Source organism: Anomaloglossus baeobatrachus, chromosome 2 (assembly GCF_048569485.1).
Source record: "Anomaloglossus baeobatrachus isolate aAnoBae1 chromosome 2, aAnoBae1.hap1, whole genome shotgun sequence".
In the NCBI taxonomy this organism is placed as follows: domain Eukaryota; kingdom Metazoa; phylum Chordata; class Amphibia; order Anura; family Aromobatidae; genus Anomaloglossus; species Anomaloglossus baeobatrachus.
This window is the reverse complement of record NC_134354.1, coordinates 175,292,821-175,318,870: the sequence shown is the minus strand read 5'-3', so window position 1 is coordinate 175,318,870 and position 26,050 is coordinate 175,292,821. Positions and strand designations below refer to the sequence as shown.

Here is a 26,050-nt window from a genome sequence, read left to right as displayed (position 1 = left end):
TCTGCTAAACCTGCCGGTGTGGGGCTCTCAAAGCCCACACCACAACACCACAAAAAGCCGCAGCCACGTAACCGCAGTGAGGGCCCATAGGTCACAGGAGGCAAGCAGCTGGAGTGGCCTGGTCCGGGGAACAAGCATACGGCGAACGAAGGGGAGAGAGAGGCTGCAGCATCTTCCCTGGGTGACCCCCATAGGGACTAAAAGTCGGGGTCACCCCAAACCACCAAGGGCTAAGGAAGGCGAGTCAGTAGTCACCCTCATAAAGTCAGCCTGAAGGATACCTGGTTCCCACCTGGTTCATCTCAGCTACGCCCGGGCTACTCACCCTGCCATCAAATGTGAGTAAAGCCCTTGAAAGACATTCCTGCCTGTGTGGTCATTCTGCGCCTTATGGTACTACAAACCTACACTGGGCCCTGGGGCTTGCCTCACTCTCAGGAGGCTATTCCAACTAACTGCACACACCATCAGCCCCAGGCGTCCCCTAACCTGCAGTGGCGGTCCCCACTGACCGCAATACTGAGAGTGGCGTCACGATCAAAACAGAAGATTTCCTACCAGTGACGGAGATCCAGCAACGTGGAGTCCCTGAAGGTAACGCACCGACACCGACACAACACCTGCGGGGCTTCACATAAACAGCAGAGTCAGTGTATCCTACATGTTGTATACAGCAGTCTCAGTGTATCCTATTTGATGTATACAGCAGAGTCTCGGTGTATCCTTTGGGATATATACAGCTGAGTCTCAGTGTATCTGTAAACAGGCTCCGGGCGATAGTCATGGACAAGGGCTTCACTTCACTCGCCCTGGCACGCTACAGACAATGGTGGTGTGTGTGTGTATAGAAACATGTCCCATTAATGTCGGTACCTTAGACCGGAAGCCTCCGTTTTGCTCTCTGCTGCACATAGTGCAGTACTGCTGCGTTTAGTATCCTTGATTTAAAGTCCACACCAGAGCTCCAAAACTTCCTTTTCTTTACTTTCTCTTAAACTTGAGTACAGTGTATAACAGTTTATGCATTTTCCAACTTCCTCTAACACAGATCAGCTCTTTACTAAGACACACAGGTATATTTACATTGTCTTCCACAAAAGTCACCACAGAGTGAGGGGGAAGCTGATGTGTCTGCATACAACCTATATATAACCATATGGGTCCATGTGTTTTTCTATGACTGATATTCCCGGCACTGCTATGTTACTTTCTAAGGACTGCTGTTAGAGCTGATGTCCCCATGCCACTGTCCTTCAGCAAGGCACCCCTTCTCTCTCAAGGTCCCCTTTATCTGCTGGTCTGACAGTGTCTCCACACTTTTTCCCAAATCTTGTTTGGTAGGAGTCCCCCTTTTTTGCTGCCTCTTTAGAGTTAACTCTTCGTAGCGAGCCTGGTCATCTGCACTTCTTCTGTGGTAACGTCTAAATCCCAGTGGACAGAGGGACCTCTGCTGACATGACGCCTGTGTGACCAAAAGGGGCGGGGTCTCCACCAACATAGCTGATACCTGGAAGCAGCATTATTCTTCTAAGTCCACGTAGGCATAGAGTTGATTATAATAGAAGCGGGGGTCTGGGGGTTAGACCCTCAGAAGGCGACGGGCAGGGGGGCGAAGCCCCTCCTTGCATGAGTATAGTGGAGGAAAGAGGAAACATCACCATGCCCAACAAACAAGCCGGCACACCCACTAACCAAGCCGGTCACGCCCACAGGTTCTTCTACCCACTGGGATTTAGCCACAACCCTTCTTCTGCTGTCTAGTCTTATCTTTTCCTTTTCCAGTACAAACCCTACTACTTCCTAAATCTCACCCTGACCCTACCCCACGTTGGGTGAGACCTGCAGATATCCCTGCCTTAATCTTTCTCAAATTACTATACAGTGAACTAGAGACCAGTGATATCTTGTTGTAATTGGCAGTACTGCGGCACTGAGGGGAATTAAACAAGTGACCATAACTGTACTTATAGGTACATATCATACATTAGCAATAAAACCAGTGATGTCTTCAGGGATTATACGACAATAGGTCTACACCCTTACCTCAACCTGGACTTCCTGACTGCATAATAAAATATGAACTGGATTTGATGCCGGACTGGAGATCACATGATACAGCTGTCCATAGTAATGGGGGAAATGTATAGATGTGTCTGAAATGGCATTACATCAATTATACAAATAGAATATAGCTGTTTACTTACCATTAAGGGTTCTTCCACATGTCTGTGTAATGCAGTGTGATGACGGATTGCAATGCACAGACTGGCTTGTCTCCCGACCTGAGCATATACAGCTTGATAGAAATATATGAAGCTGTCACTCTCACATCAGGAGAGCCATGAACAGTTCGTGTATTGCAATCCAACATCAGACCGAATTGCACAGACGTGTGATAGAACCCTTAATGGGCAAAAAAAATTGTATGTTGAGTGGTAAACTGGCAGTTTTAGTCCGAGCAAATTGCTCAGTATGATATTATTTGTGTCGTTCTGGCTTGTAGAAGAGCTGTAACTAAACTGTTTTGCCCTTGTACGGGACAGAATATTCTGATGAGATCATCTTCAGGTTTTGAACATTTTTTTACTCTTTTGTGCATAGTAAAAAACATTGCATGCAAAAACTACATCAAAATGTAGTGTACTAATAAACTCCGAAACGTCGCTGCACCTGCTCATATCCACACTCGGGTCACACAGGATCTTTGTGAACGTGTACAATGTTTTTCACATCACTTGTATCCTCAGTCATGCTTTGTATCCACTTCTTTCCTTTATATCACTCCTGCTGGCTTCCCCTATGCTTCCTGTGGCTCATAGACAGGATCCAGAACTAGATCCAGATCTCCTGGGGACCAGCGAGACAGCTCTTAGCTGCAGGATTCTGATAGACCTCAGTAACACGGGATCAGATGATGCAGATGGATGTGGGATATTTTCCTTTAGCTGTCATTGATGAATTTGGGATTCATCCCATCCGGTTTGTAGAATTTGTCAGTAACCAGCCCTGAGGAAGTAACTTTCCACAATATTATCTCCAGATTGTGAAAGTTTGCACATTCTCCAGTGGGATCCACGTTCTTCCTGTACTCCTTTTCACATTGCATCATTGCATAATGATATTAAAAGTAACAGTCTTTTGGATGAAGCTCGATGGTGAGATGGAGAGGCAATTTACGGTAATTCGGTAAATGTAGGCAAATCTATGTCTACGGTTTCCATGGGCAAACAAGTGCCGATGATCGTGGTCAGCTCAATAAAGTCAGTATTACAGATAACATTCAGATAAAGGAAAATACAGCCTACTCTGTTAGCCTTCTATATTCATACTCCATGCAAGTAGAATGTAGGAAGCCAGAATACTCCATCCAAACCACAGCTTTCTCACGTTATGTAATGGCTTGTTAAAGGGAATCTGTCACCACGTTTTTTGCTCCCCCATCTAAGAGCAGTATATTGAAGAGACAGAGACCCTGATTCCAGCAATGTGTTGCTTACTGAGCTATTTGCTGTCATTTTGTTAAAATCAATGTTTTCTCTGCTGCAGATCTAGTGGTTATACAGAGCTCATGAATATGCTGGACTACCTGGCAGCATGCCAAGTAGTCCTCTAATGATAATCTACTGTTTAATAATCAGTGATTTTATCAAAACTACACTAAGCAGCCCAATAAGTGATACACCACTGGAATCAGGATCTCTGCCCCTACTTTATGCTGTTCTCAGATTAGTTGGCAAAAACCTGGTATTTTTCTACTTCCTACAGGTTTGTTGAATGCATGGTTCTACTGTTTCTTAAGGTGCCCTAACACATGAGAAGCATATGTATCCAGGCTCCCACAGACACATGAATGAATGCTCAGCATTTATATTTGTGTTTTCAATGGGGAGAGAGGTAAAAATCTGTACCAGACACCTCTGTATTTAAACTTCCTTGATCCTTTTCTCCCTGACATCAATTTTGTGAAGGCCCCAAACACATTACATGACCGGCTAACTTTAATGTGTATGGGTTACTGTCTTTGGATTGATTTACCATCTTGTTCTTTCATAAGATTTACTTTACATTTATAATATGGAAGTCTTATATTTATTAATTACTGACATCTTTTTATTTGCATTTTAGAGAAAACAGTTTAAACAGGAGCCAGGATTAGGGTTTCCAACCATCGGGTCAGGTCCCTGCTGGCTTCTTCCTGCCCAACTCGTCTAGATTGACAAATAGAGAGCATCACAAATAGGGAGAGAGCATCACAAATAGGGAGAGGGCATCACAAATAGGGAAAGAGCATCACAAATAGGGAGAGAGCATCACAAATAGGGAGAGAGCATCACAAATAGGGAGAGAGCATCACAAATAGGGAGACAACGCCACAGATTCATTTTCTATCTGTTCTGATATATTGGTTAGGAATCTAATCTCAAATCTGTTGATTTTTTTTCTCTTGCAGTCTGCTTTTGGATGAGGATTTAGTTAAGCTCTTTGGTGATCATAAATAGCAAAGCTCTGAAAGCAAATAATACATAACGCCGTCCATTTGCATTTAAGTAGTTTATGCAAAAACTAGACACATTCAGTCAAGAGCCTCATATTTACCAGTATATCAAAGCCCTCCTGCCCTCCTGGCAAGTCAGAATGGGCTCTCAAGTGGTAGCAAGAAGGCTCAATCAGCATTCACTCTCACCTGCTACACTTGTAGGGCGTATTGGGAAGGGTTAAAAAACACCTCTCACCCAATAGACCAGATGACTAAAGCAGGAAGGACCAGGTGTGATAGTCCTCTCACCTGCTAGACCACCTCCATGTAAGTGGGAAGGCCACACGGCTCTCTAACCCACTTAGACCTGATGTGCAGTTGGGTACCCCATGCTGGTCCTTTACAAAGTATTCCAGCAACGAACGTAAACTAGAGTTAAACCAAAACAATTAACAGAGCTGACTTCTCACAGAGGGCAGAAAATCGCGCAGCTGTTCACTTGACCCCTCCCAAAAGAATGTCAGCAGCGCACAGTTTGTTTAGCAAGAGTGTTATCTCAAAAAGAATTCTTCGTCCAGATTCAGTTTTTCAAAAACATCCTTAATACCTACTGGTATAATACACAATCCCTGCAGAAAATTGAGACTACTTATATAACTTCACAGCACTAATATTCTACTTTACTATAAAACCTTCATCCCCATTTTGAGGGGAAGAAACACACAATATCTCACTATAAGGACAGATCCCAGGACCACTTGTCTTACTCATTCATTGATTCCAGAAGCATATGTAACAATACACCTTCCAAGGATCAGTTAACCTCACATGCAAATAAAATTATCTAAACCGCTCTTGACACTGATGGGAAAAAAAATACATATGTCAGGTATCCACTCAAATACTCTATATGGCTATGCCCTGTGACATTTCATAACCGGAACATCTTTTCACAGTCCACAGTATGACCTATAACCATTAGACTTATACATACATATTATTTCACCAAGTCTCTTATCTCAATTACTTGTCACTTTGTTATTCAGAGGCTTCTCATCAATATACATCAACCTATTGCCTGCCTACTTTATCTAGGCATTAATATGAAACCACTTATGAACACAAATCCCTAGACCAGTGTATTGCCCATCAAAGATGCAAAGATGGCCAAAGCAAAACACAAAACACAGCAACACAGCAAATGCAATTATACAGAGACTGTCCCAAATTCCGTGCTATGCAATCTATGCAATCAATTAATGGAGGACGGACAACAGATTATCTTATTACTCTATATTTCAACTCTCATTCAGACATGCATGAAAAAAACAATACTCACTGGTGATGCCAGAGTTCTTGAACCGTGTGTACAGCCTTACCCAGAATATTCGGGAAATCAGAGAGAGTGAAATGAAGTGTAAGAATAAAGCTTCTCACCTTGCTGCAGCTGAAATTTCACTGTCTCAAGAGCCCCCAAAACTTCTTCCGAATAGGCTGGTTGGCCACGGCTCCACGTTGGGCACCAAAAACTGTTGTAGCTGTTCTGTTTTGTCACAAGTCAGCTTATGGGATCACCAGTGAGGTCCTCTGAATTAGGCCTCTTCAGACCTTAATCCAGATCGAGCGCTCGGAGAGAAAAGACCAGCATCCATGTGGGCATGATCAATTTCTTCTGTTTATTTAATGAAAGTACAGTTTATTTATACCATTTACAGATCAATGTGATATTGCAAAAGAAAAAGAAAAAAACTTCTAGCTGAACTTTACTAGTTGCTCATATGACCTTTAAGTTTTAGCAAAACAAAAATGTAGAGTCATGCATATGAGATAAGAAGAAGATAAGAAGAACATTTAGAGACCATAATAATCCTTGAGCCTGTCTCTTATTCCGTAGGCTCCATGACTATGAACTACCATCAGATATACTTACTAATAACAATAAATCTTTAATGAAGAAATAGAGAAACTATTAACCCTTCTATATCACAGGTTTAATATATATAAGAGGAAATAGCCTTAAAGTTTATTTTTTCTATATATTCCCAATTTATGTTTAGATTTTAGTTTTGATATACTTGTGAATTACATTATATTGATGACTCACATATTACGCCATTCAATATACTTTCTTATGACAGTTTTTGTAGCCAGTTCTTATATGATGAATTGTGCACAATTAAATTAATTCTCGGACATTCCTACAGAATTACCTACTCCACCATCTGGTATACACACTGTATATTGGATCATACCGCTCAAGGAGGTTAAGGTGCTGCTTTGTGTTTACTCATCAGAACAGAGTATGGAGAAAGAAATTCTTATTATATCCCCAAACTTGTCAATAGAAAGCCAAAGTAAGGCGTAGCTGATGCATTTAGTGTATGAAATGACGGGAGAAAATTAGGAGCTAGGTTACAAAGCAGAATTATCTTTGATGGAAAGATATACATTAGGAAATTTGTTATCTAGAGTTACAAAAGGGAGTCTGTCTTTCACCAAAACTGCTTAAAGGGAACATGTCACCAGGTTTTTCCCCTTATGAGCTGCGGCCACCAATGAGCCCTTATGTACAGCATTTCAGAATACTGTATATAAGAGCCCAGGTCGCTCTGTATAACGTAAAAAAACCACCTTCGTTATACTTACCTAGGGGGCGGTCTAGTACGATGGGTGTCACTGCTCTCGGCATGGCACCTCCTCCATCTTTTGAGCTCGCCGTCCTCCTGCCCAGCCTCGTGTGCATGATACGTCCTGCATCAATCACAGAGAGGCCTCCATTGCGCTCCTGCGCATGCACATTTTGATCTGCCCAGCTGAGCAAAGTACTGAAGTACGCATGCGTGAGCCGTCTTTAACCTTTTCTAGCACCTGCGCATTACATTACTTTGCTCTGCCCTCAGCAGGGCAGATCAAAATGCGCATGCACAGGAACGCAATGAAGGCCTCTCTGTGAATGCCTCAGGATGCATCATGCAGATGGGGCTTGGCAGAAGGATGGAAATTGCAAGAAGAGAGGAGGCGCCGGACCAAGAGCAGCGACACCCATCGGTCCGGACCGCTTCCTAGGTGTGTATTATAAAAGTGTTTTTATCTTTTGGACAACATGAAGATATATTTTGATACAATGTAAAGTAGTCAGTGTACAGCTTCTATAACATTGTAAATTTGGTGTGACCTCTAAATAACTCAGCACACAGTCATTCATGTCTAAACTGCTGGAAACATAAGTGAGTACACCCCTAAGTGAAAATGGCCCATATTTGTCATATTGTCAATATTTTGTGTTGTCATCATTATTTTGAAGCACTGCTTTAACTCTCTTGGGTATGGTGTTCACTAGTAGAGATGAGCGAACCTCAGGCTTGGGGTTCAAGCTCGGAAAATGACGTAAAAAACCCCATGGTGCGTATCGTCCTGTGCTTGTTGTCTAAGTGGTTACCTACATTGTGGGCACTGCTGGAAGTGTTTGTTTGTCACAAATTAGGCTTTCATTCAGCATACTAAGCTGTTTTGTTCATGGAGAATTAAAACAAAAAAAAAAAACACCTCCAACCTTGCTTCGGAAATGTTTTGCTATGGGCCAAAAGCAAAACACTTCCGGAGGTGGGTGGGTGGTGGTTTTTGCTTTTTTTTAAATTAATTCTCCGTGAACAAAACAGCTTAGTACGTTGAATGAAAGACTAATTTGTGATGAACAAACACTTCCAGCAGCGTGCAAAATGCAGGTAATCATTCAGATACGAGCACAGTTCGAAACGCACCACAGGGATTTTTACCTCATTTTCCGAGCCCAAGCCTCGAGCCTGAGGTTCACTCATCTCTGTTCACTAGAGCTTCACAGGAGCAACTTGAATCCACTTCCACTCTGTCATGACAACATCACAGAGCTGGTGGATAATAGAGACTTTGCCAACCTTCCATATGAGGATTCCCCACAGATGCTCAATAAGGTTTAGGTCTGGAAACATGCTTGGCCATGCCAGCACCTTTTACTCTCAATTTCTTTCGCAAGGCAGTTGCCTTTTTTGAAGTGTGTTTGTGGTTGCTATCATGTTGGAATACTGCCCTATGGCCTAGTTTCCGAAGGGAGGTGATCTTGATCTTCTTCAGTAGCTCACAGTACATGTTGGCATTCCCGCAATGAACTGTAGCTCTCCACAGCCAGCAGCACTCATGCAGCCCCAAACCATGATGCTTACACCGCCATGCTTGACCGTAGGCAAGACACACTTGTCTTTGTACTCCTCACCTGGTTGCCACCACACACGCTTGACACCAATTGAACGAAATAAGTTTATTTTGGCCCCATCAGACTATAGGGCATGGTTCAGTAATCCATGTCCGTATTCTGTTTGTCTTCAACAAACTGTTTGAGGGCTTTCTTGTGCATTGTGTTTGAGGGCTTCCTCCTGGGACGACAGCCATGCAGACTAATTTGATATAGTGTGCAGCTTATGGTCTTAGCACTGACAGCCTGACCCCCCACTCCTTTAACCTCTGCAGCAATGCTGGCAGCATTCATACGTCTATTTTGACCAAAACAGGACTACATGGTAGTAAGAGGAAATAAGCGAGAATAAAGGGATTATATAAGAGAACAATTAATGGTCGGTATGGATTTGTTTTTCAGCTTAAGTATAAAAAAAAGTCTTGTGTATGTAAAGAGCCTGTGTATGGATTTGTCTATCTTGACAGTTTTACTAGGGGTTATCTTGCAGCTTAAACTCCCTCAAGAAGTTACCCATCAGATTGATTAGAGATAGCTCTCTGAACACTGATTGTGGCTTTAGGTTATATTCCCTAAAAGCACTAGCCATAATAATGCGACTGTTGATGACTACATGACTACATACCGGTTGTCAATTGAGACTAAAATCTGCCAAAGGGGTAACAGGCTACAAAAACACAAACCCACAGTAACTTTAGCACTGTTAAAGAAGACATGAGAGAGGCTACAGAAAAATAAATACATGAAGGTAGAAGTTCCCTTATAGCAGGGGTGGGGAACCTCCGGCCCGCGGGCCGCATACGGCCCGTGAAGACCTTTTGTACGGCCCCCGGGACTCTGCCAGCAGCCGCGTCTTGCCGGTTGCCGGCCCTTTAAATCCCCATGCGCGCTACGAGGACGCGTATTCAGCGTTCACTACTGAACGCAGGTCAGTGCGTGTGTGCTCAGGAGGACTTATTTTGTGGGCGGGGTTAACACTTTCGCCCCGTCCCACAGAAGCCCAGCAGCAGATTGACGGCTTCAACTAGTAAGTGCGCGCTCCCCCCGCTGCGTGCCAGCTCTTCTGTGAGCGCTCCCCCATGCTGTGTGCCAGCTAACACGTGCTCGCTCCCCCGTGCCCGCTTCTCCGTGCGCGTTCACCCTTGCCCGCTTCTCCGTTACAGTTCCCCTGTGCCCGCTTCTCCGTTACAGCTCCCCCGTGCACGCTCCCCCGTGCTCGCTCCTTTGTGCCAGCTCCTCCGCACCCGCTCCCCCGTGTGCGCTCCCACTGTGCTGTGTGCTCGTTCCCACTGTGCTGCTATGTGCTCATTTCCCAGCTGCCGTGTGCCTGCTCCCTTGTGTCCGCTCCACCAGGGTTGTGTGCTTCTTCCCCAGGGTTGTCTGCTTCTTCCCCAGGATTGTGTGTCCCCCAGGGTTGTGTGTCTGCCAGGTTTGTGTGGCCCCTAGGTTTGAGTGTCTACCCTCTCCACTAGGTCTGTGTGTCCCCCCCCTCCACAAGGTCTGTGTGCCCCCCCTCCACTAGGTCTGTGTGCCCCCCCTCCACTAGGTCTGTGTGCCCCCCTCTACTAGGTCTGTGTGCCCCACTCCCCCAGAGCTGTGTGCCCCCCACTCCCCCAGAGCTGTGTACCCCCCACTACCCCAGAGCTGTGTGACTTCCCCCCCCCCCCACCCCCCAGTGCTGTGCCCCCAGTGATGTCCATGCTCCCCCATGCTGTCTGCGCCCCCGTTGCAATTTCTGGGCTCTGCATGTGTTGTCAGTTTCCCCCGTGCCCCCCTATTGCTGTCCGTGCCCCCCAGTGCTGTCCGTGCCCCCCAGTGCTGTCCGTGCCCCCCCAGTGCTGTCCATGCCCCCCCAATGCTGTTCGTGCCCCCCTTAGTGCTGTCCGTGCCCCCCCCCCGTGCTGTCTGAGCTCCAAAGCCATATCTATGCCTCCCAGTGATGTATATGTCCTCAGCCTTTTTTGTGACGTATATATTCTCCCAGCCCCACCTGTGATGTATATGCTCCCAGCCCCTCCTTTGATGTATATACCCCATTGTCTCCTGTAATGCATATATTACAGGTGGGGCTGGAGCATACACATCACAGGAGACACTGGGGAAATATACATCACAAGAGGGGCTGGTGGCATATACATCACATTGGAGATGCTGAGGCATATACATCACAGGAGGGCCTGGGGCATCTCCTTTAATATATATACAGCTGTCCCAGCGTCTCCTATGTGATGTATATACAGTAGTTCCAGCGTCTCCTATGTGATGTATATGCCCCCAGCCCCTCCTGTGATGTGTGTGTATATATATATATATATATATATATATATATATATATATATATATATATATATATATATATATTATATATATATATATATATATACACAGCAGTCCCAGTTGTGATGTATATGATTTAGCAATCTTATTAATCACAAAGAGTTGACTGCTCCAGACAGAGACAATCCTGGAAAAGCAGCTGTGAGAAGCAACATGATCAATATCACCTAAAATTAACCGCTGTGCCAAACAGAAGCATCTCTGGTCACCACAATAGGGGTGAGTTAATTAATTGCTTGACCAAATGTAGCGGGGTAATTTTCACATTGATAATTTTGTGCGGCCCCCGATGGTTCGTAGAAATTTCCAGATGGCCCCCGGCAGTAAAAAGGTTCCCCACCCCTGCCTTATAGGATCTAATGACATCTGATAGCTTTAAGTAAAGGACGTATAACTTTAGTACAGCACACAAAATGTCAATATTAAGGCTATGTGCCCACGTGGCATATTTTCATGCAGTTACGCTGCGCTCTTCACTGCAGTGTAAGGCTATGTGCGCACATTGCGTACTGTCAGTGCAGAAATTTCTGCAGCGATTTGAACAGCACACGTGCGCTTTAAATCGCTGCAGAAAGAGTCCGTAATAAAAAAAAAAAAAAGCCGATTCCATGCGCTCTGCCTGCAGATCCTCCCATAGACAGAGCGTGGGCTGCAGGCAAAGCGCAGGAAAGAAGTGACATGTCACTTCTTAGAACGCGCGCTTCGGGCAGCAGCCGAAGCGCTGCGCTCTAAAACGCCACGTGCGCACGGCTCCTGCACAATCTCCATAGATTATGCAGGGGACGCAGGACGCATGCAGTTACACTGCGGTGCAGATTGCAGCGTAACTGCATGTAATTACGCAACGTGCGCACATAGCCTAACTGCATGCGTCCTGCGTCCCCAGCACAATCTATGAAGATTGTGCTTAATCCATGCCCACGTGGCATATTAGAGCGCAGCGCTTCGCTGCTGCCAAATCGCTGCGTTCTAAGAAGTGACATGTCACTACTTTCGTGCGCTTTGCATGCAGCCCTCGCTCTGTCTATGGGATGGGCTGCATCCAGAGCGCATGGAATCGGCAGTCACCGAAGCTTCAGAACGGAGGTTTTCAGCTGCGCTCTGAAGCTCACATGCAGTGACGTTACGCTGCTGTGCAGAGCGCACACACATGGGCACATAGCCTTACACAATTAGAATGGGTTAAAATTCAGTCCTGTCCCAATATGCATAAAACAGATCCTGTTAAAAATGGTTATACAGTATATTCAGACAAAATGCCATGTTTGAGGCTTTATATACAGTCATGGCCAAAAGTTTTGAGAATACTACAAATATTATTTTTTTACAAAGTCTACTGCTTAAGTTTTTCTAATGGCAATTTGCATATACTCCAGAATGTCATAAACAGTGATCAGCAGCTACAAAGATTGCACCTCAGTCAACAATCTATCGCATCATCAAGAACTTCAAGGAGAGAGCTTCCATTGTTGCCAAAAAGGCTCCAGGGCGCCCAAGAAGGACCAGCAAACGCCAGGACCGTATCTTAAAACGGTTTCAGCTGCAGGATCGGACTACCAGCAGTGCCGAGCTAGCTCAGCAATGGCAGCAGGCTGGTGTGAGTGCTTCTGCACGCACTGTGAGGCGGAGACTGCTTGAGCAAGAACTGGTTTCAAGGAGGGCAGCAAAGAAGCCACTTCTCTCCAGAAAAAACATCAGGGACCGACTGATATTCTGCAAAAGGTACAGGGAGTGGACTGCTGAGGACTGGGGTAAAGTCATTTTCTCAGATGAATCCCCTTTTCGATTGTTTGGGACATCTGGAAAACAGCTTATTAGGAGAAGAAGAGGTGAGCGCTACCACCAGTCTTGTCTCATGCCAACTGTTAAGCATCCTGAAACGATTCATGTGTGGGGTTGCTTCTCAGCCAAGGGAATCGGCTCACTCACAGTCTTGCCTAAAAACACAGCCATGAATAAAGAATGGTACCAGAATGTCCTCCAAGAGCAACTTCTCCCAACTGTCCAAGAGCAGTTTGGCGCCCAACAATGCCTTTTCCAGCATGATGGGGCACCTTGCCATAAAGCAAAGGTGATCACTAAATGGCTCATGGAACAAAACAGAGATTTTGGGTCCATGGCCTGGAAACTCCCCAGATCTTAATTCCATTGAGAACTTGTGGGCAATCATCAAGAGACGGGTGGACAAACAAAAACCAACAAATTCTGGCAAAATGCAAGCATTGCTTATGCAAGAATGGACAGCTATCAGTCAGGATTTGGTCCAGAAGTTGATTGAGAGCATGCCAGGGAGAATTGCAGAGGTCCTGAAGAAGAAGGGTCAACACTGCAAATATTGACTTGCTGCATTAACTCATTCTAACTGTCAATATAACCTTTTGGTACTCATAATATGATTGCAATTATATTTCTATATGTGATGTAAACATCAGACAAACACAATTAAAAACCAGAGGGCAACAGAAAATATAATTTTGGTGTCATTCTCAAAACTTTTGGCCATGATTGTACAGTTACAGATATATTGCTCAGCATAAATTAGTACACCCCTTTGAAAAGTAAGATTTTAATCAATATTTCACTGAACTAAAAAACAATTTCCAAATTTTGACAAGACTGATTTTCATAGAACCATTTTTTTCAACCTATAATATGAAAGTAAGGTTATTAATATAACTTTCATTGTAAAATGTTCAGTCTAACTCAAATTAGTTGATGAAAAAATTAATGCACCCCACATTAAAGACTTCTATAGTATGTTATATGACCGCCTTCATTTTTACACAGCATCAAGTCTTCTAGACATTGAATGAACAAGTTGACAACATATTGCAACATATTTCTGCCAAGTAGACAGCCCTGGAGATCACGCAGATATCTCACTGCTGCCACCTTTTTGTATAAGAAAACCTAGGAGATCACACAGATCCCACCACTGCCACCAATTTGTTAAGGAGTACACTTCGCTGCCTCTAATTAGTAGGATAATTACGTAATTGACTGACATGTGATGGACAAGATTACAGCTGACCAGCTACTAGGAAACTCAGTGAGTGTATGGTATATACACCTCTAATTCCAGCTCATGGAATATATATATATATATATATATATATATATATATATATATATACCTCATTACAGTAACTGCCAACTGCACAGTAACAAAAGGAACTACTAACTGCCACCTCCAACTATTTATACAGGCCAATTGGGCACATGTTATGGCCTCAGGGATGTGATTTATAGAGCAAGAGGAACAAAGCTATTCAATTTTATATATTTAATCCAAAAAATAGGCAGTGTTTACAAAAATATACAAAGTTGTTACAAATGGGAGAAAATAATACAACATATACACTGACCAGCAAAAGGGTAACAATGGTTTTAACTTTTTGCTTCTGCTCCATATCTCACCATCCACTACAGCTTCAAACGTGAGACTTCCTTAATTTTATAGACAATCTTCTTAGCAATGTCATACATTAATTTGACTTTTAACTATTTAGCATATGATTAATTATGAACACAACACAAATCTCTATGCTTAATCACTGATGGTAATTAGTAATATCAAAAATACCCCTCTCAAGTAAAGGTCAAGTTCACCAGATTAAGAATAAACTGATGCTAACATTAAATATAATTAAGATATTTTATTGAATAGATCAAATGTTAAAATTATTAGAGCATATACAGTAAACAGTCAGGAAAATACCCTCCTAAAAGGGGATTAACAGGTGTATAAATACAAATATAAATCCTATTGATTAGAATGGAAGGCGGATGTGCACTACCCGGCTGCGGCCACTATCAGAACATGGAACAGCGCCGGTACTGAGCATTTCTGGCTGCCTTCTGCCGCCGCCAGTACTGAGAACAGCTGATCGGTGGGGGTGCGGGATGTCGGACCCCGGCAGATCAAACATTGATGACCTATCCTAAGGATAGGCCATCAATGAAAAAGTAGTGGAAACCACTTTAATATTTTATACTCAGCCGCATTACTCCCTTACTTGTACCTTTGCAGCCTTCTTTGCCATCTAGCCTATGTAGTAACTATAATTTTCTCTTGCAGGTTTGTGTAACTCTGCCGACAGCTGGATGATTGTTCCCAATATCAAGCAGAACCACTATACAGTTCACGGCCTACAAAGCGGCACCAAGTATATTTTTATTGTGAAGGCTATAAACCAAGCCGGCAGCCGAAACAGCGAACCTGGGAAATTAAAGACAAACAGTAAGTCACTGGACATATGATCCATTTCCTTGTGAGTCTTTATTTTTCCTCCTTGAGAATTCTAGGTAACACTAGGTGGGTTTTTGTGCAGTAGAAGTTCACATAATTCAGACACCTGGGAAATTAGATGTGTGCCAGTTTAGTATTATAAAAGAGTCTCACATTTTGGCACGAGCCAGACTTGGCCAAAAATCTTCACGTTTTCATGTTGTTCTGTGTTCTTTCCAAGTTTTCATAAGTGAGAGAATGTGAGGGCCATCCGCAGAATAACTGATTTACCATAAACCTAACTGCTGAAAGTGGCATAAATCATTGTACAAATCTAAACTGGCTAATAGGTAGTGTAGATTTTTTTTTTCTTGCACATATACAGTGCCTTGAAAAAGTATTCATGCCTGTGAACTTTTCCACATTTTTTTCACTTTACACTCACAAACCTAAATGTATTTTACTGAGAGTCTATGTGATATACCAATACTAAGTAGCAACTATTTGTAAAGTGAAAAAGGAAATGATACATGGTTTTCTAAATATTTTAAAATCTGACAGTTGTGACATATTCAGCCCTCCTGAGTCAGTACAGTGGAACCTTGATCTATGAGAACAATGCGTTCTGGGAGTGTGCTCGTAAACCAAGTTACTCGTCTAGCAAAGCAAAATTTCCCATAGGACAAACTCAGACAATTCGTTCCACAACTTGTGCAATGTCCCATCAAGGTCCCCTATTGTGCTATTCCACACACGCTCAAAGACTCACAAACACACACACATATTATGCTCACCTTACCCTCCGTTCCATCGGCAGCCTCCTGGTTCTTGTAGTCCGCAGGTATGTGAATCCAGTAACCATCGCGACTGATGTAGGAGCTTCCGTTGTCAGTACTTCAGCAACAAACGTCCTACTCAGGAGCCGCTTGCCTCTGATTGGTCAGCATACTGCATCGTCGTGATGGTTACCGGATACATACACATACCTGCAGACTACAAGAACCAGGAGGCCGCCGAGGGAACGGAGGGTAAGGTGAGCATATGTGTGTGTTTGTGTAAACTGCAAGAGCGGGTAAGAGCGCGGTGAAAGTATGGAACAAGAAGTGTGTGTGGTGAGTATTTGCTCGTAAACAGAGTTACAAATTTACAGCAAGCTTTGCCCGTATAGTGAAATACTCAGACACCAAGTTACTCATAAACCGAGGTTCCACTGTACTTAGTAGGGCCACCTTTCGCTGCAATTACTGCTGTTAGTCTTTCAAGGTATGTCCTGGATTATGTGGGGTTCATCTAAAGGCTGAAATTTTTGCCTACTCTTCTTTGCAAAGTAGCTCTAGCTTAGTATGATTGAATGGAGGCTTATGTGAACAGCAATTTTTTGTCTCACCCCACATTCTCAATGGGATTTAGGCCTGTTCTTTGACTGTGCCATTCAAACACATGGATATGCTTTACCTAAACCATTCTATTGTAGCTCTGGCAGGCTGTTTAGGGTCACTGTCCTGTTGGAAGGTGAACCTACGCTCCAATCTCACGTCTCTTGCAGCCTCAAATGGTTTTTCCTCCATGATTGTCCTGTATTTAGCACCATCTTCCCATCAACTCTGACCAGCTTCCCTGTACCTGCTGAACAAGTGCATCCCCAAAGCATGATTCTGCTGCCATGATGTTTGATGGTAGGGATGGTGTTTTCAGGGTGATGTTCACATAGTGTTTTGCCTTTAGTTAAAAAAGTTCTACTTTAGTCTTATTTGACCTGAGCACCTTATTGTCCAAGCTCCGCACTGTTTGATATAAAATCTGCAATAGGCATCCTTTAGTAGAATTTATTATATTTTCCACACCATAAAGTGTACAGGTGGCTAAATTGTGTATAAGGAGTTTAGGTGACATAAATGGAAGACATTACACATGTAAGATACCAGGCACATTGTGGATTCCACAATATATATACGTGTGCTATTTATGAAGTTTGTTACAAAACAACGTAAAGTGTTGGGATCTTATGTCAGTGTTGGGGGAAAAGTATGATTGATTGCTCTCAGTGAGAGAAACAAAATTAAAATTTTGTAGTTGTAATACCTTTTAATGGCTAACTAAAATAAAAATAAAATATGATATTATAAAGCAAGCTTTCGAGACATCTCAGGCCTCTTCCTCAGGCATGGTATGACAAAATATCTGAAGAAACACACACATATATATATATATATATATACATATATATATATATATATATATATATATATATTTATATATATATATATATATGGTATATATTTGTGTTTCTTCAGATATTTTGTCATACCATGCCTGAGGAAGAGGCCTGAGATGTCTCGAAAGCTTGCATTATAATATCATATTTTATTTTTATTTTAGTTAGCCATTAAAAGGTATTACAACTACAAAATTTAAATTTTGTTTCTCTCACTGAGAGCAATCAATCATTTTTCAACTGGGTAACACTGTACCAAAACCTTTTTCTTTTAACTAAAAATGGGGGAAAGTATATAATGTCCTTTATTTTTTGGTACAACCCTCCTAAGATACTTCTACCACTTTAGAATAAATCATTACCTCACCCCCCTGTTCTACCCTAAAGCACTAAGAAATGAGCACTACAGTAGACCACCAACACTACCCTCTCCACAGTAGTAATTGTTAATTTTCCTATTTTCTGTTGTCCAAACCAGGGTACGTCTTATAGACCGAAAAACATGGTAGTTCATTTCATTAGCCCACATTACTATATAATGGTGAACCTTTGATAAATTTACACCAATAGAGGATAGATTGGGGTTTCTTTAGAATTGTAATTACTCATTGAACAAAAATATATTCTGCTAATAAAACTAATTTAGACCTGTTCGTTATAAATTAAACTCAGATTTCTGTTGCGAATATATAGTTTGACATGCCACAGATCCTTATAAAGATTAGAAGTTCTCTCGTTTTTGCTGCGATGCAAATTTTAGACATGCCTGTGAAAAATAATTCTGCACAGCTGGAACAGCAATTTCCCATTGGCCAAAGCCTACTCCCAAAATACTCAATCAGGATACGGAACAACCACTAAACAAACAGATTTTGTGCCGAACAGTACAATAGGGTAGCTGAATTAAACAGGTAATAAATTACACTTCTGTGTGTTTCTAGGCATTCAAGCTAAATTAAAAATCACAGGTTTTGGTTTTCTTCAGCTTGATGCCAAACAGAACATTCTAAAAATTATTGGGATGGATTAAGAAAACATGTAGGAAATGTGTAGGGTGTTAGGGTAAAGCAGTTTAAACAGGAAGATTTTTCTTGTTTTGGCCTGAGTTAAAACACCAGCAATTTGTATCTGGCTTACTCAAGAACATCCACCCACTGAATCTTCAGAAGTTCATGTTTTTATACCCTTAAGAAACAATATGGGAGCTGTTAAACAGGCTATTCACATATGTCACACCAAGGTTCATGAATGTCCCTGTGTTTTGCTATATAGTGTGTATATATAACAGAAGTGCGTGTTTGTGTGTGTATATACAGTGCTGTGCAAATGTTTTAGGAAGCTATGGAAAAGAAATGCCGCAAAGTAAGAATGCTTTCAAAATGAGAAGTGGTAATAATTTTGTTTTTATCAGTTAAAAAAATGTAAAGTGAATGAGAAATATAAATCAATATTTGTGTGACCCTACCCGTTGCCTTCAAATCAGCATAAATTCTTCTAGGTATATTTGCACCAAGTCAGCAATTTTATAGGATTAGGCCAAGGCTACAATCGGATTTGTGCAAGTGCTGGCATTACACTCTGTACACACTCGCATCACAGTGGAAGCTTTGTGTCATGCGACTGTGATCCGATCGTGCGATCAGACCATAGTTGCGGAGGGGAGGGCCAGCACTGAGGAGGGGAGGGAGGGATTTATCTCCTCCGTTGCCGGCTGATGCGAGAATCGCACTGCTCTCGCGTTACACCTGGCCTGAAAAAATAATCGCTCATGGGTGCTGCCCCATAGAGTAACATTGGTCCAAGTGGAATGTGATTTTTTTTTTTTTATCGCATTCCACTCGCACAGTTTTTCTCGCCGTATGTCCTAGGCCTTATACTCAGGTGTATGAGTAACGAAGTATACCAAATAGTTGATACATAGGTAGATGAAACACAGTCATTAACTAAAACAGAAAGAGCTCTGTAGTAGGCATAAAACTGAGTGATAAAACAGCTAAACACTGCTATAAATGTGAGGTTGTGAAAGTTTCATGTCACAGGTCATACCACCATTGCAAAACTGATAGCAACAAGATACAACATAGTTTTATTACATTAAGGCCAGAAAATCTTGCATTGCATTCGGCCCAATGTTAATCAATCAGGCAGCTCAAATCTGCAAGTTTTTCCTTGGCCCAAATCGTACTGAGGAAAAAAAAATCTCAGCATGCTGCAATTGTCTGCGAGTCTCGGCTCACGCACACCCATACAAGTCTATGGGTGCCAGTGAAATGTCGCACTGCACTCGCATGTCATTCAAGTGCAGTGTGATATATGCACAGGCTGACAATGGAGGAGATGGAGAGAGTAATCTCTCTCTCTCCTCCGCAGCTGTGATCCGATCACAAGATCAGATAGCAGTGAATGACACTCTTCTCACGCTTGCAGCAAAGTCTGACCCAAGGGTCATTAGCATATCGCATACGATGCTCTCACATCGGAAGCAATACACCAGTAATGCTGGCCTAACAAGGTCGCTCCCTGGTAAAGATTTTAGAGCATACTGAGGTCTAAAGATATGCTAATTAACCCCTTAAGGACCAGGCGATTTTTCATTTTTGCGCTTTTGTGTCCCCTTATTCCAAGAGTCATAACTTTTTTATTTCTTCTTCAATCTAGTCATATGAAGGTTTGCTTTTTGCGGGATAAGTTGTACTTTTGAATGACACCATTAATTTTATCCTATGATGTAATGGTAAGCTGTGTAAAAATTCCAGGTTTGGCAAAATACCAAAAAAAGGATGAAATTCTGCAATTGTTTTGGGGTTTTTTGTCAGTACATTTACATAGATACCAAACATATATAGTTTTTCATTTATTTAAATGATGAAAAAAAAAACCTGAAGTTTTGAAAAAGAAAAATATTGCTTGTGTCGCTATTTTTCCAAGAGCTATAACTTTCAATTTTTGGGATATGGAGCTGTGTCAGGGCTTGTTTTTGCAACCTGAGCTGATGTTTGTATTGATAATATTTTCTTCCATTTACTGTTTTTAAAGGGAACCTGTTAGGTGAAATTTGCTTCCAGAACCACAAGCAGTTCTGGGTGCATATTGCTATTCCCTGCCTAACCGTCCCTGTATACACTAGCATAAATAAACAGATGTTTAGAAAAAGTATTTCTAAAGATCATTTCTTATATGCTAATGAGGCTAGGGACTAGTCGCAAGGGAGTTAGTTCCCTTGGCTAGTCGGCCCATATAACATGGTAGCACGCCCCTGGGGCGTACTAAAATGCTGATGAATGCGCAGCTTCGCCGCACGTATCTAAGTCTTGATGGTGGCCGGCGGAGGATGGATCCGCACTGCACATAATCTGGAGTCCCCTCCCTGGTAAGTCCGGTCATACGCACTATACCTCATTGAAGCTGGGAAGCTTACACCCGTCTTCAATTCAGTGCACCTAATCGGAAGTCCAGGGGACTCCAAATTCATGCGCAGAGTACATCCATCCTCTGGTAGCTGCTAAGAAGAACGAGGTATGTGCGGTGAAGCTGCACATTCATTAGCATATTAGTACGCCCACAGGGGGCGTGCTTACATGCTATGAGGTCCGGCTAGCCAAGGGAACTCATGCCCTTGCGACTAGTCCCTGGCCTCATTAACATCTAAGAAACTATCTTTAGAAATACTTTTTCTAAAGATCTCTTTATCTATGCTAATGTATACAGGGACGGTTAGGCAGGGATTAGCAATATGCCCCCAGAACTGCTCGTGGTTCTGCGTGCATATTGCACCTGACAGGTTCAGTTTAATAGTCCGCTTAGGGGACTTTAATCTGCAATGGTCTGATCATTTTTTCTCTATACAGCAATGTCACAGCATATTGAAGAAATCACAGTCTCCTATGAATTCCATCCACGGGCTGGTTTTCATAGGAATACTGTGATGACAGACACAGAGGTCATCAGCTGACTCCTGCCTGTCATGACAACGCATTGGAGTGATTGTGTCAGGGCCACCGATGAGGGGTTAAGGGTGCTTTACACGCTGCGACATCGCTAGCGATTGCTAGCGATGTCTAGCGCGATAGCATCCGCCCCTGTTGCTCGTGGGACATTTGGTGATCGCTGCCGTAGCGAACATTATCGCTACGGCAGCGTCACACGCACATACGTGGTCAGCGACGTCGCTGGGATCACCGAACAATCCCTCCCTCGAGGGAGGAGGTGCGTTTGGCGTCATAGCGACGTCACTGAGCGGCCGTCCAATAGAAGCGGAGGGGCGGAGATGAGCGGGACGTAACATCCCGCCCACCTCCTTCCTTCCGCATTGCCGGTGGACGCAGATAAGGAGGTTTGTCGCTCCCACGGTGTCACACATAGCGATGTGTGATGCCGCAGGAACGACTAACAACATCGTACCGGTGGCAGCAGCGATGTTAAGGAAATGAATGACGTATCAACGATCACCGTTTTGTAACGATTTTGCGATCGTTGATCGTCGCTCATTAGTGTTACACGCTGTGATGACGCTACCGGCGCCGGATGTGCGTCACTAGCGACGTTACCCCCGACGATATATCGGTAGCGATATCGCAGCATGTAAAGTACCCCTTAGAATAGTGCGCCCACTGTGAGTGTGCGTTAAATAGCTCTAACAGCGATTGTCACCAGCATTTAAGATCCCTAAGGGGACTAGTAAAAACAAGTAAAAGTGTTAAAAAAAAGTTTTAAAAAATATGAAAAAAGAAACACAAGTTCAAATCACCCCCATTTTGCCCTACTGAAAATTAAACAATAAAAAAGTTGGAATTTATAAAGTATTTTCGGGTAAAAAGATTTACAAATAAGGGAACAGTATGAGCTAAGACATGCAGCATTATGTACGTGGAACATGTAATCATTTCTAAGACCATCAGAGCATTATTCACAAAACTCCGAGCATTGCTAGTGTACACAAGACCTTGAGTCGTCCTTTTTTGTCAAATTGTTTAAAATTCAACTCGGTAACAGCTATTATGTCCACCATTACAGCTCCCAGGGCGGCGTCCTGCAGCTATCCTAAATGACAAATCTCCATAGCATCATAGTCTGCCATCAGTACTTCTCCACAGTGGGTCTTACAATGTAATTTCTGTTTTAGATACATACATACAAAGGTCAATTTTTATAAATATCCAATTGACCTATTGGTATATTTTTAGAACATAGAATAAAACCAAAGTACCAAAATAAGTGTTGCAAGCCTGAGAATATCATGCACGCTCCAGAGCAATCATATGAGTCAATGGATATGTACAGCATTACATGGTAGATTTCCCATTCATGCTGGAGAATAGAGAGTGACTCACAATCCTTGTTCATAGTCTTCTGGGTTTCGCTAGGAAATTAAATGATTCTTGCCCAATATGACAGAATAGATTCTCGGAAGGCCTATTTTTAGGCAACTGTCAGATCACTAGAATAGAAGGACAGGATATTTATTAAACCTACCCTTACCATAAACCACTTGGCTGTGTTTTTTATTTGCATTGGATTAGATTACTAACAGTAAAATGGATAACAATGCTAAAAATCTTGTCCAGAATTTATTCTCTCATGTTGGGAGTTCTAGCTACTTCTTATAGAAGGCATCTTTTATTAGACTATACTTTAAGAAAATCTGTCAGATCAGCTGACTGTTCCCAACCAATACTATAGCGGTATACATTACAATTTCTTTACGGTAATAAAATCCATAATCAAATTACTAATTCTGCCATCTTTGAACAATGAATTTTTACTTTTCAGTGTTGCATTTCCTAACGAAGCAGGACTAGTCCGGTAAGGCGTTTCATACCCCGGACTAGTCCTTCCTTAGATCTTCTAATCATGCCTCCCAGGGACTAATTAAGAGCTTGCGTACAATATTCATTATTGCAGTACCATTGAGCAGGGCTCAGTCACATCAAAGTGGGAAATCCCAGGGGAAAAATGGCCTAGAACACCTTATTAAAATAGAGGAATTGTGTACCTGCTTACCACTAACGTAGCGGTTGGGAACAGTCAGGGAACCTAAAAGGTTCCCTACAAACATGGGTCATTGTTTTTGCAAATATCAATATGAAAGCATAACAGGTTATTCATGGTAACAATTATTAAAGTTGTCTTTGAACTATACATTTCTATTACTAATACCACAAAGCTTCTTAGTCTATGAACCATGGCTAATCCGTCACCTGGAAAATTTCTGATGGTATGCCTGTTATGGGGCTGTTAGGTAAATAAACAGGTCAATCAAGGCCATGTTGCTTTTCATTGAAATTGTTTCTTAGTTGTGTTTTTATAAATTTGGAAAGAAATGCTGTTTTGTTAAGAGTTGGATAAGGAAAGTGTGTCTGGCATATCTAGAAGAGATGAAGGCCCGAAGGCTCTGCTGACCCCAGTTCATCTGTAGCCTCAAAAATTTGTTGAGCACGAAAAAGTATAATTAGGTCCTAGTTTTCGTTTCCTTTGGCAACATCTGTGAACTGTGTGGATGGATACAGCTTTGTTTTCTTAAAAGCTAAAAGTGTATCTCGATAAATTAGAATATCATCAAAACGATAATGTATTTCAGTAATTCAATACAAAAAGGGAAACTCATATATTATATGGAATCATTACAAACGGAGGGATCTATTTTAAGTGTTTATTTCTGTTAATGTTGATGATTATGGCTTACAGCCAATGAAAACCCAAAAGTCATTATCTCCGAAAATTAGAATAATTACCACAAAACACCTGCAAAGGTTTCATAAGCATTTAAAATGGTCCCTTAGTCTGGTTCAGTAGGCTATACATTCATGGGGAAGACTGCTGACTTGAGAGATGTCCAGAAGTCAGTCATGGACACCCTCCACAAGGAGGGTAAGCCACAAAAGGTCATTGCTAAAGAAGCTGGCTGTTCACAAAGTGCTGTATACAAGCATATTAATGGAAAGTTGAGTGGAAGGAAAAAGTGTGGTAGAAAAAGGTGCACAAGCAACCGGGATAACCACAACCTTGATAGGATTGTTAAGAAAAGGCCATTCAAAAAAATGGGAAGATTCACAAGGAGTGGACTGCTGCTGGAGTCAGCACGTCAATAGCTACCACACACAGACGTATCCAGGACATGGGCTACAACTGTTGCATTCCTTGTGTCAAGCCACTCATGACTAATAGATAATGACAGAAGTGTCTTACCTGGGCCAAGGATAAAAAGATCTCAATTGTTACTTAGTGGCTCAAGGTGTTGTTTTCAGATGAAAGTAAATTTTGCATTTCATTTGGAAATCAAGGTCCCAGAGTCTGGAGGAAGAGTGGAGAGGCCACAATCCAAGCTGCTTGAGGTCTAGTGTGAAGTTTCCACAATCGGTGATGGTTTGGGGAGCCATGTCATCTGCTGGTGTAGGTCCACTGTGTTTTATCAAGACCAGAGTCAGCACAGCTGGCACTTCATGCTTCCATCTGCCAACAAGCTTTTTGGTGATGGAAATTTAATTTTCCAGCAGAACTTGGCACCTATCCACACTGCCAAAAGTACCAAGACCTGGTTTAGTAATCACAGTATCACTGTGCTTGATTGATCAGCAAACTCGCCTGACCCAAACCCCATAGAAAATCTATGGGGTATTGTCAAGAGGAAGATGAGACACCAGACCCAACAATGCAGATGAGCTGAAGGCTGCTATCAAAGCAATCTGGGCTCCCATAACACCTTAGCAGTGCCACAGGCTGATCGCCTTCATGCCACGCCGCATTGATGCAGTAATTCATGCAAAAAGAGCCCCAATCAAGTATTGAGCACATTTACTGTAAAGGCTTTTCAGTAGGCCAACATTTCTGAGTTTAAAATTGTTTTTTTTTTTCAGTTAGTCCTATATAATCTAATTTTCTGAGATAATGACTTTTGGGTTTTCATTGGCTGTAAGCCATAATCATCAACATTAACAGAAATAAACACTTGAAATAGATCCCTCTGTTTGTAATGACTGTAATTTATGTGTTTAACTTTTGTATAGAATTAGGGAAATAAATTAACTTTTTGATATTCTAATTTATTGAGATGCACTTGTATATACAGTACAGTGCAAAAGTGTTAGGCAGATGTGGATAAGATGCTACAAAGTAGAGATGTTTTGAAAGCATCACTCCAGTGTTTTGTTTTTTTTTATTTCAGCCTTGGAGTGGTGCTTTAAGTGTAAGTTCCCTGCCCCCGTCTTATACTCATTGCAGCCGTCTTCATATGTTTCCAGCCACCCTCCCATCGGTCTCCGGCGATTTGTGACCTGTCAGCTGGAGCACGCTGGAGGTCACAAATCAATGTAACTCTAGGAGAGCCTTGTTCTGCCTCTCATAGACTTGCATTAGGAGCTTGTAACATAATAACCTCTAACTTCCGGGCAGTCATAACCTACGGTCCGCCATGGCCCTGAAAAAGATGAAGTTGATACATTTAAGACAGGAGGCTTACATTTAAAGTACCACTCCAGCGCTGAAAAAAAAAATGCTGGAGAGGTGCTTTAAAAATAGAGTAGTGTTATGTAATATCATTAACAAAATGCAAAGTGACTGAACAAATAG

General features: G+C 42.3%; 1 protein-coding gene across 5 annotated transcripts in view; it reads left to right on the top strand.

The window, feature by feature from the left end:
• MID1 (midline 1) overlaps nt 1–26,050 on the top strand; it is a 637,342-nt gene that overhangs the window by 599,544 nt on the left and 11,748 nt on the right. For all 5 annotated transcript variants that reach the window (XM_075335497.1, XM_075335499.1, XM_075335498.1 and 2 more), the window contains exon 8: nt 15,121–15,282. In XM_075335497.1, coding sequence (XP_075191612.1) covers nt 15,121–15,282 — 162 coding nt within the window. The remainder of the gene's footprint in view (nt 1–15,120; nt 15,283–26,050) is intronic.